General features: G+C 40.2%; 2 protein-coding genes across 2 annotated transcripts in view; one reads left to right on the forward strand and one right to left on the reverse strand.

Moving 5' to 3' along the window:
* eif2b2 (eukaryotic translation initiation factor 2B, subunit 2 beta) overlaps positions 1-1,788 on the forward strand; it is a 6,929-nt gene extending 5,141 nt beyond the window's left edge. Inside the window, exons 4-8 of the mRNA XM_015020909.1 lie at positions 807-970; positions 1,055-1,150; positions 1,225-1,362; positions 1,448-1,514; positions 1,600-1,788. Coding sequence (XP_014876395.1) covers positions 807-970; positions 1,055-1,150; positions 1,225-1,362; positions 1,448-1,514; positions 1,600-1,757 — 623 coding nt within the window. The 3' untranslated portion in view covers positions 1,758-1,788. The remainder of the gene's footprint in view (positions 1-806; positions 971-1,054; positions 1,151-1,224; positions 1,363-1,447; positions 1,515-1,599) is intronic.
* A 1,942-nt stretch (positions 1,789-3,730) lies between these two features.
* On the reverse strand, positions 3,731-9,110 carry zc3h14 (zinc finger CCCH-type containing 14). The gene is made up of 17 exons (XM_015020913.1): positions 8,951-9,110; positions 8,604-8,646; positions 8,404-8,518; positions 8,283-8,323; positions 7,995-8,160; positions 7,599-7,911; positions 6,660-6,832; positions 6,361-6,461; positions 6,012-6,167; positions 5,868-5,930; positions 5,410-5,551; positions 5,052-5,254; positions 4,823-4,955; positions 4,576-4,715; positions 4,287-4,369; positions 4,090-4,195; positions 3,731-3,841 (listed from the first exon to the last, which is right to left on the reverse strand). Exons 1-17 carry the CDS (start codon positions 8,984-8,986, stop codon positions 3,834-3,836), a joined length of 2,022 nt encoding a protein of 673 aa, XP_014876399.1. The 5' UTR covers positions 8,987-9,110; the 3' UTR covers positions 3,731-3,833.
* Between the last annotated feature and the right edge of the window lie 1,973 nt (positions 9,111-11,083).

The following is an 11,083-nucleotide window of genomic DNA, read 5'->3' on the forward strand; positions in this document are numbered from 1 at the left end:
TTTTTGTGGTAGCAGAGTGGAGGGGTCTGTGTTTGTATCCGGATTTGTATGGGTGCTTGGAATCCTTGAAAATGCTCCAATTTCAATTAGGTGTTTTCAAGATTTGGAAAATGCTTGATTTCTGTATCAAGTCCTTGAAAGTGCTAGATATTCAGTCTTTTGTAATAAAGTTCAATATAACATTTTATTAAAGACCTGCAGTTGGAAAGCATTATTTATAGTTGAAACCAGATATTTTCATAGATCTAATAAAAAAAAAAATAGATACATATTTTTCACTGTCTAAAGTTAAATCAGACTAAACTTATTTTGTTTCAGATCAGTTAGAATTGCCAAACTTATTTCTATGTGCTAAATACTGAAAAACATAGCAAAAAAAAAATTATAGATTTTTTCTGACTTTCTTTGTATACTGTTTTTAAGCATTTATTTTGATTAGGAACATAATTTACTTTAACATTATTTATTTGGATTGCTTAAACGTAAAAACTATTACTCCTAATAAGATGGAGTAACTTATTGATCTCTTATATTTTATACATTATACATTAAACAAAATGAACGAAATCATTTACCTTGTCCCTGCTGTAGAACGTAGGATGCTACCACAAAAAATTATTAACATTATTAAATCATAATCATACAGTAATGTGTTGCTTTTATCTCCAAAGTGTGGTGCTGTAAACATTTGAAAACTTACCTTGGAAATGCTTGAATTTCACTGTGGGAAAAGCGGAACAAAGAAACTGGAGAAAATATGATATTTTGTCTATAAGTTTAAAGAGATTTTTTTTTTCCTTTTGCAGAAGGAACAACAGATAACATCTCCATGCAGGCCCTGGAGCACATCCACTCCAACGAGGTCATCATGACCATCGGGCGCTCCCGCACCGTGGAGGCATTCCTGAGGGACGCTGCACGTAAACGCAAGTTTCACGTCATCGTTGCGGAGTGTGCCCCCTTCTGTCAGGTATTATGAAGTACATCGAAAAGAGCTTGGAAAGCAAAGGTTTACCTACTAGAACGCTCACGAAAAACCTTCACTTTTCAACAGGGACACGAAATGGCCACCAACCTATCCAAAGCTGGCATTGAAACAACGGTGATTGCCGACGCTGCAATATTTGCGGTCATGTCCCGGGTCAATAAGGTATTTATCTTCACAGAAGACTCGCTCCATATTAAGGCGGTGTAATTTAACTTGTTTGACGATCTGGTTGGCAGGTCATCATCGGAACGCAGACCGTTCTAGCCAACGGCGGTTTGAGGGCTGTGAACGGTACGCACACTCTCGCCTTGGCCGCCAAGCATCACTCGACGCCTCTTATCGTCTGTGCCCCCATGTTCAAGCTATCGCCCCAGGTAGGAAAACACTAGTTAACAAACGTCTAATAAAAAAAAAAATCTTTTAAGCACAAATAATAAAAGAAATACTTTTTCTCCTTAGTTCCCAAACGAGGAGGACACTTTCCATAAATTTGTCTCCCCACATGAAGTCCTCCCTTTCACTGAAGGTACACCCTCACCGATTTACTTTACAAGTTAAGAGTTTATCTTTGGTAGAATATTATGTTAATATGCTAATTGTATACGTTTCAGGTGAGATCCTCTCTAAGGTCAACGTGCACTGCCCGGTGTTTGACTACGTTCCTCCAGAACTCATCACACTGTTCATCTCTAACATTGGAGGACACGCGCCTTCATATATCTACCGACTGATGAGTGAACTGTACCACCCAGAGGATCACGAGCTTTAATTTGTGTTGCTAATAAATAAATTTAACTTAACCTGTTTTGTGTCCATTACTTATCTTAATAAGAAAAGAAAAAAAAAAAACTAAAGTAGTTTTAGATATTGTTGATTCAGTGTATAAGCTGCTAAACAGAAGATGAAAAGTATTGAACTCTGACTTCTAATGATTTTTCAGCGTCTCTTCAAGTTGCTTGCATAAATGGACTCTATTTAAAATTACAATTTTGAAGAATGTCTACAAGTGAAAACGCTAATCAAATGTTTACTTAGGGTTGCTTGTAACAAAACAAACTATTTTTAAATAAGGTGACATCTCAAGTCAGTGGGTTGGATTGACTTTTATTAATGGGTAGAGTAAATTTGTATCATCCTCATTTTGATTTAAAATACTGTAGATTTCTCTAGCTGCAGTGTAAGAGGTTATGCAGGTGGTTGGTGTAGTATGAGATGTCTTCCAGAAGGAGGCGGTGTTGGACAAGAATCCCATATGCCTTTTTGGAGGATTTTGTTGAAACAAGAAGCTAGAATGAGTGTTAAAGCAGATTTCAGATACCAAAACATGAATGTTAGTGTGACAGTAGTGTATTGCTGAGTATAAAAAGACTGGGTCTCACTGTGTTGCTCAGGCTGAACTGCAGCATCTATTCACAGGGGCGATCCCACTACTGAGCAGTACGGGGGATTTGACCTGCTCCGTTCCCGACCTGGGCCGGTTCACCCCTCCTTAGAAGACCTGGTGGTCCAGGGCTCCCCCAGGAACACCATATCTATACTGAACTTAGTGTGGACCCCTGCTCAACATAGCCCACTGCAGCTCAGAGCTCCTGAGCTCAAGCAATCCTCCAGCCTCAGCCTCCAGGTAGCTTGGATTACAGGTGAGAGCCACCTCACCCGGCGACAAGCAGCTGATCAGACCAGTAAATGAAAATTACAGTTCGATTTTAAAATCTAAAAAAATATGTCCCTTTTTAAAGTTTATTTATTTTTTATGGAGGACTGAAATTTTGCACTCAACGCTTTCCCTCTTGGTTGTACATTTTATAGGAACTGGCAGTACAAGGAATACAATCCAATTTATTCTGCTGAATCTTGGAAAAGAGTAAAATAAGTAAATTAAACAGACATGGGGATCCAGATCTTATGGCAATTGGATTTTTTTTCTCACTTTTTTGCATGATGTGGTAGAAATGCTTATGGGCAAGAACAAAACAGGAGACAGATACATGTAAAATATCTATATAAATATATCTATAATGGAAAAATGTAAATATATATATTTAAAAAAAGGATAATTTCTTTTGTTTAAATCATAATTTAAGTTGTGATCTGAATGTTAGTTAAATTATAAAAAGTTCTCCTTTTTAAATGAATTAGCATACTTAATTTATACCTTTTATCATGTCAGTGTTAATCCTCCAGCTATGGTTTTCGAAGCTGCTAAAAGATGACTTGAGAAACCAACATTGTTGCCGACATGTTTTTGTCAGTGAAATAATCATTCAATTTATTCTGACATCTAGATGCAGAAACATAAAATTGACTCTGAACGGCAGTTTTTTGTGTTTGTTTTCTTTAGATTATGGTAGTAAAACTATAATTTCACAGAATCCTTTCTGAGGAGTTTTTAGTATTTAAAAAAAAGTCATATTTGACTGGTTGTGTTTCAGCAGAAGAGCAAATAAGAGCCCTGCACCGTTATAAGCTTTAATATCATGTCAGCAGCTGATGTAAATAATCTTGTTCTCAGGGAGAGATCGGAATCTATAAAAGGAAGTCTTTTTCCTCACCTGATTCATAAAAAGGTTAATATTGAGCCTACAAAGCTGCCTGTTAAAAAAAAACAAACAAGAAATGACAACGTGAAATAAATAGAAACATTGTTGAGTCTTTAATATCTGGAGCACATGTGCAGAAACTCGCTTTTCATCTTACAAAACAATTCATACAAATCAGTCAAAACAACACAATAAAAGAACATAATTAACGGTTACATTTACTAATGACGCTCCAGAAACACAAGAAGAAGAAGAAGAACATCATCTTCCACAGCTTGATAGTTGACCATCAGACTCTCTGGGGTTTAATTAGCTGGAAAAGAAAAATTATTTTTAGTGCATGCAGCAAATTTACATAAAATTAACTCCACAATAATTATCGACATGGCAACGTTACTTAAACTCATCAAGATGGGCGTTAACCGTTTCAGGTGAAAACGAGAGATATGTGCAAAAACAGATTAATCTCATTAGCTTGGTTGAGGAGAATCAGTTTGTCAAAGGCTAAAAACATTCTAATTTATGCGAGAAAATACTTTGAGACGTTCCTCTACGGTTCACCTGCTCTGTCTTTCGTCCACTTCAGGGCGTGTCTCGGAGGCACAGCTGTAGTTGGATGGTAGAAAGTGCATCCCGCTCGTTTGCACTGAGTCGCAAAACGACAGGGCTGCAGCGGAACGGAAACAAGTCAGAGCTGCTCGGTTTGAATGCAAAAATAGCTGACAATGTGGTTAATGGCCTCTGTGCTGAGCTGCTACCTTTGGATGATAAAACGGACAATCCACCTTCTTGCATTCTGGGAAGAAGCGACACACAGTCGCACTCGAACTTTGCTGCACAACTGTAAGAACAAGTTACAAACGATAAGTAGCAAGAAGTTGCTACGGCAATAAAAGGCGCATGTTTTAATACTCATGCAGCTACAGCTGTGGCTTTTATTCCTTTTAATATCAGATCACATTGGAATCTCACTGGCTATTACATGTTCAAACAAAAAAAAAAAAATGTCTTAACGCTAAGTTTATAGGCGTTATTTGTTTAACGTACCTGGTCTGAGTGGTGGAGCAACAGTGCCTCTGCGGCTGACGTGAGTGAAGGGACAGTCTGGCTTCGTGCAGCGAGCGTCATATTTACAGTTAGGATGCACAAACAGGCATTTGTCTCCAAACTTGCAATTTGGAAAAGTCCTGAAAAACAAAGACAAAAAAAACAAAAAAAAACACAACAGTCAATCAGCTGTCAATATACCTTCAATGCCTTGGTAATTTAACTTTTTTCTACTAAAGCCACTCACTTGCACTGCGCCGTCGGGTGATGGTAAACGCACTCATCTCCACTTTTGCAGACGGGCCAGAATTTGCAGCGCTCCATAACTTTCTGCTTCTTCATCGGAACGTCGTCTTCGTCGGCCACGTCCATCCTCCCATCTGTAAATGAACGACGTAAAGAAAGTGTTACGTGTGTCAATCACGTTTTTACCCACGATGGCATCACCCCCCCCCCCCCCCCCCCTTCACACACACCTTCAGTTGATGTGACCACTCCCTGCAACCTGTCCAGGACGCTGACTTTAGACTCTCTGTAGACGTGGCCGGCTACCTCTGTAGCCTTTGAGAGCGGCCTCACGTCGTCCAGCTCCATGTCTCCGTCCGTAAGGTTGCCCAGCGGGCTCGGTACTCCGTCTAATGTCACGATGAACTTTGGACTCGAGGTGTCAACGCCCTCTCTGTAAGCGTGACCACAGAAAGCAAGCGGAGTCATCAGAGACAGCAAAAACATACACATTAACCAAACAGAAACATTTAATGCCTTGTAAAAAAAAAAAATAGTCACAATTCTTGAACTTTTTCGTCTCGTAATGAGCTCGTGCTCTGTGCATACCTGGCCTGGACGGTGCGGGGCAAAGCTGGCGGCTGGACTTGTTGCTGACTTCGGGCAGACGCTTCCTCTATGACCGGCCGACTCATTATGAAGGAGCGCGTATCGGAGCTCTTCGGCTCACAGCCAGCAGGGGCTTCGGCGCCTGGTTCAAAAAAAAAAACAACAAACAAACGTGGAAATAAACTTCGTGGGTGGGTTTTACATTTTATCCTTTGTTCCCTCTTTAATTAGAACAAAGGAAAACTTTTTTTTTTTTTTAGAAATTTTGCATTTTGAAGCATGCTTTATTTCTTAGACGTCTGCTAAAATAAGGATTTTGAAATAAATAATTCCTTGGAAGTCAGTATATTTTCATCCACACTAAGTGACCAAACATATGTAATATTTGGTCTGAAAGTTGCAGACAAAAGAGTTGGACATTGGTCTCTGACAGCTTAAGCAAATCAAGCATCACCTACCATATTCACGCTGCTGTCTTGCGTCGCTGCCGTCCAGCTGAAGACGCGACACCAATGATCTCGCTGGAGTTAGAAGAACGAAGCAACAGAAATAAATCACTTAAGTCAACAACACGGACGAGCAGCTGTTGGGTTCCTGCGTACTTGTTGTTCTGGAGGCGGGCTGGTCGCCGGCGGCGTACGCCTCCGCCCTGGGCGCCAGGCTGTGCAGGTTTTGCATCAGTTGGAGGGCTGCGGTCATCTCTTCGCTGCTGGCCAAGCGCGTACGGGGCGCCACAGGAACAGTCTGTCTCTGCGGGACTGCGGGGGAGGGAGGGGGGAGGGAGGTTCGGGTATGAGAGCAGAGATTAGATTTGAAATTGCTGCAGATTTAGACTGCAGCAAGCCCCAAACTTTCTAAGCAAGGTTTCAAATAATTAGTTACTAGTTTGTATAGCTAGTGATAATGGAATGCTGGTACGGTGTGTTTGACGCGTGGCTGACGGGAACGTACTCGGAGGATAGGACGTAGTTTTGGTGATCGAGTCCTGAGCCTCAGAGATGGCCTTCAGTATCAGATTCCTGTTGGCTTGCTTGGCTGGTGGGAGAGTCGGTCTGAAACAGTTAAACACCCACCAGAAAAAAAAAAAAAAAAGTTACAATCCAGGAAAGAATGCAGATGATTTAAGCTTCACACACACACAGGGACATTTTTAGAAGATTTAACAAAACATAATGCTTAGTTTTGTTTTTTCCATCCTAAAATAAAGAGAGAAATATTTTTAAATGACATTCAGAGATAGCAAGACTGACTTTCGTTCTGGTTTGGAGGGAAGGGAGACTCTGCTGGAGAGGCTGCGGCTGCTGAAACCCGCGTCGTCGTCGTCGTCGTCTTCTGCATCGTCGCTGTCTTCGTCATCGGCTCGGTTCACTCGAACAACAGAACTTGCCACGGGAGCTTTTCTCTTTCGGGACATCTCTTCTTGCTGTACAAAGGAGGAACGTGGGCATTACTAAGAACACGACTAGATGCTGGTCAGAGACGTCCGCCCAGCAGCTGAACATCACAGGCAAAACAAAAGAAAGAAACAAAGGTGTCACCATTGATTTCTTTACAGTTATTTTATGATAAATATAAAAATGAAGAACTTAAATGTGAGAACTGGGTCATTTATTGTCGTCGGACCCAATTTTAATTAGCTGCGTCTAAGAAAAGTACAATTTGGTGCAAATGGCACAATATCATGAGGTTGTCCCAGTATTTTTCTGAGGTTTTTAATTGAGACAGTTTAAAATGACGTGCATCGTAAACGTATCGTACCGCAATAGAAGGAAAAACCCAAATTTGGACATTTTTTTTCTATTTTTTTCCTTCAAATTTGGTCCAGCAATGATTAATTGGAACAGTAGTCCTTAAGGACCAGAATCCAGAATCGCAGACCCTTGATCAACAGGTTCAGTGGTTAAAAACAGACTATTTTGTCTAAAATGTTCAACACAAGACTCGTGGTAAATGAAGGCGTTGATTCCAACTATTTTGGGAATTTCAGATATTTAATTGGAAGAAATACAAAAAAATGGGGCAAACATTACCAAAAAAAAAACAAACTTAAAAGCTAAAACCTATTAAAATATTTAAATAATCTGAAGAAATCAAAAATAAGCAAGATATCCTAACACATTTGAAGCAAAACATAAAGAATTTAAACATCTTTTGAAAAGCATCGTAATAAAAAAAAAACCTCCCTGTACCTTGCTCAGCCCGGTTCTGGATGCCTTGCTGCTTCTGCCGTCCTGCTGCCTCATGCTTGAGGATCCCTCGGGGGGCCGACACATCTCCAGAGAGCTCATAGACGTAAACTTGCTCTGACCGGGTCTGTAGATCTCAAGGGTCGGCCGACTAGCACCCCGAGTGCGACCGTTTCCCATTTCTACAGGTTCCTCCGCAATTAGATCGTCGTCCATCTCAGGTTTGATATCGATGACGGCTTCCGAGGGGAGCGGCTCGGTGTGAGGCTTAATAGTCGAGGTATGTCGCGAGAAACCTTTCCCCAGCATCCCTTTCCTGATAAGAAACAAGCATCAGTATTATATTACTTGGAAAAACCGTTTGTAGACAAACTATGTATATCAAAGCATTCCAGGTACCTGCTGTCGTAAGCAGAACTAGACACAGGTGCTTCCATCCTATCGGTCCGTGAGCTGGACACTGCCAGCAGCTTCAAGTCTTCTGCTCTGCCATTTTCATCAATACACGGCTTCCCGTACACGGTAACAGAGTCGGACTGCAGATGCCTTAGAGATGATGGTGGCTCTAAAAAACAAACAAACAACAACAACAACAAAAAAAAAGAAACAAAGAATCAGAAACGCGATAAAACATCAGATCATGGTTAGCAAAGTACAGAAAAAACTACTTCAGCAGAAGTTTCTCACCTCCAGCGACCGATCGTAGTTTCTCCAGGACACCATGCAGCCTAGAGAAGGTCAATTTAATGTTATGATAGAAAGAAACACAGAGTGAACTCAGAAAGCAAGAACTTAATTTTGATCATACCAAGTGGTAAACTTAATTGTGTTGTTTCCCAGGAACAGGGAGAGATCTTCAGTCATCTGCTGGGAGGTTTTCTTGTTTGCCACCATCACCATAATGTAGTCAGGAAGCTCTTCATCTGCAGGAGAAAAATAAACATTAAAGAAATGTTCAAAATTTCAGCAGCGTGTGTCCCATGCATTTCGCTTGTTTCATGAGCTTACCAATATAAGCACCGAGCTCCTGGAGCTTGCTTTTTATAGCAGCCTGAAAGACAACAAACCGACAGATCAAATAGCGTTAGCGACGTAAAGTATGGATAGCATATTAGCTACCCTGATTCCATTTTCAAATGGTAAAACTTTAGAAAAATAGTCCGAGATTTACAAAAAAAAAAAGCAAATTAAACAACTCAAAAATACTAAACTGAACTGCAACATAACCAACCCTGCGCACAAAAAAACTGATTTCTAGACTCGTTGAAGCTAACAAGCTAAAGAGCTAGCAGCGGCTCGGTTTTATTTTTATAAACATGGCGGACTGTTCAAACACAATATCCACAGCTACTCACTCTTATTTTCTTGCTTATTTCAGTTCCGATCTCCATGCCTCTTGTTTATTCAAGCAAACAATATTTCAAAAAGAGGGAACTGTTTTAATAACACATGCAACACGAAACAGCTAGGGACAGATGTGACGTAGAATCACGTGATTACCAAGCGGAACCGAGAGGACACGAGTTTAATCGATCCTCAGTTTTGCTCAATTTTTATGCTTTGAACTTAAGAAAATATTATTATTATTATTATTATTATTATTATTATTATTATTATTATTTTTATTTTATTTTTTTAAATGTCTTTCACTGTCCCACTGTCCCAACGAGAATATGTAGGTTTTGCCTGGACTGAATAAAAATACAGTAAATAAACAAATGAAAACCAAAGATGCTTTCAAATGCAATAAAACTTAATCAAATAAAAAAAATTTCAAAAACAAGTCAGCAGAAAACTGATATGTTAGGGCAAGGGTAAAAAGCAAACACGGAAACAAAAAAAAGAGAGGCAAATCATCCGGCAACCACTAGATGGCGCAAGAGACTGCTCAGGACAACATTTGATTTCTGAATGCAGAAAATTGCTATTTACAATAGTTAAATCGTCTATAACGTGAAGGTGTTTGACAATAAAATAAGACAACTTGAACAATGTGCTCAGCTCAGATAAGAATAAGAATCACACCTTGCTGTGGTGAAACAAGATATTGCCAGTTGCTGATGCTTTGTTTAAACTAATTACTGTAGGTCGTTTATTACAATCTCATTTGTGTTGGCATACTTATCTGCTCTACGCATGTTTTACTTTCTAATTTTCATTGCTGTGTGTGTGTGTGTGTGTGTTTTACGCAGCAATTATTTCCTGTTTTGCAACCCCTCAATGCCATCTAACAATGACGGGAAGGATCTTGCCTACAGTCTAGACGAATGTCTAACACGTTCTCTGTGGTAGTCGTCTGCTTAGTCTCTTTTTGCAGTGTTTACATCAGAGCTGAACGAGCATTATCTGCTTGCAAAGGTCAATAAATGGACTTTGTGTGGTGCCAAGTTTTTCCTTTTTTACCCAGTATTCAGATATTACAACCACAGAATCAAAATATGGTTGTATTAAAGGAATAATTCACACATCATGTCGCTCAATGCTCAGCTCAGTGCTCAAGCACGCCCCAAATCCATGTAGTTCTGCACTGATGTTCAAGGTTAAGGAGGAGGCGTAAAGCAGGCAGTCTTTGAGAGACACCGAGCCTTGAATGGTCTCGTATGAAACCCTCAGAGAATGCCTGAAACAAATCCAGCTCGGGGCACAAAGGTGCTCTATCTCATTGCTGTTCTTTTTCACAACTTAACAGGATCACAAGAGAAGCTGGACCTCCGCACTGACCTGTGGAACAATAGCTCCAAAACAACATCCATCAGCGCTGTCGAAACATCCCCCGTGCCGTGTTGCACAAGGTTGGGTCTGGTGTGTTTTCTTCAGCGTGTTAATGAGCTGGTTTCTCTAATGTATACAAACACAATCATGCTCCTTAAGCATTTCCACATCTTCTCTTTAACGAACACAAACATAATGTGTTTTACTTCGATTCTGTGCAACAGAGGGAACACAAGGTAAGTACATAAATGCGGAGTTAATGGAAAGTAATATCTTTTTCCGGATAAACACCTGAAAAAGGAAAAAGTGCTTTAAATTCATTTACCAAATTTTACTGGAATTCCAGGGAATGTCTCTGTCTGCTGTGGATATCTAGGAGTTGACGCTTTAGCTCAGGCAGATTGGGTGGAGAGCATCTCCGAACATTAGTGTAAGGATTCTCAGTTGGATTTAGGTCTGGAATTTGATTTTCAAACCTTTTGAGTGGAGCACTGACTGTATGTTTAGGGTTGCTGTTGTGCATCAAGGTGAACCTCCGCTCTGGTCTCAAGTCTTTCTCTGCCTCTAACAACTTTTCTTGCAGACTTACCCAATGTTTAGTTCTAATCTGCTCCTTTCAGGTTCCTTGCCAATGCCCCTTTTGAGTGCAATGCAAGCCAAGGCAGGTAATTTATAGCACAGACGCATGTTTAGTTATGCACCACACACACAAAATCAAAGGGGATGAAGAAAAAAAAAATCCCCAAAGTACAATACTGCCACCACCGTGGTACAGT

Source organism: Poecilia latipinna, unplaced genomic scaffold (genome assembly GCF_001443285.1).
Source record: "Poecilia latipinna isolate Pla-1442-1.1 unplaced genomic scaffold, P_latipinna-1.0 Scaffold2685, whole genome shotgun sequence".
Lineage (NCBI taxonomy): Eukaryota > Metazoa > Chordata > Actinopteri > Cyprinodontiformes > Poeciliidae > Poecilia > Poecilia latipinna.

What these genes read in the sequence shown, in the direction of transcription:
- zc3h14 (XM_015020913.1), bottom strand. Translation starts at nt 8,986, where the DNA reads ATGGAGATCGGAACTGAAATAAGCAAGAAAATAAGA. An exon ending in AGTTCTGCTTACGACAGCAG is followed by an intron (nt 7,912 to 7,994) that starts GTACCTGGAATG and finishes GTTTCTTATCAG; the next exon opens with GAAAGGGATGCTGGGGAAAG. An exon ending in AAGACAGCAGCGTGAATATG is followed by an intron (nt 5,552 to 5,867) that starts GTAGGTGATGCT and finishes TTTTTGAACCAG; the next exon opens with GCGCCGAAGCCCCTGCTGGC.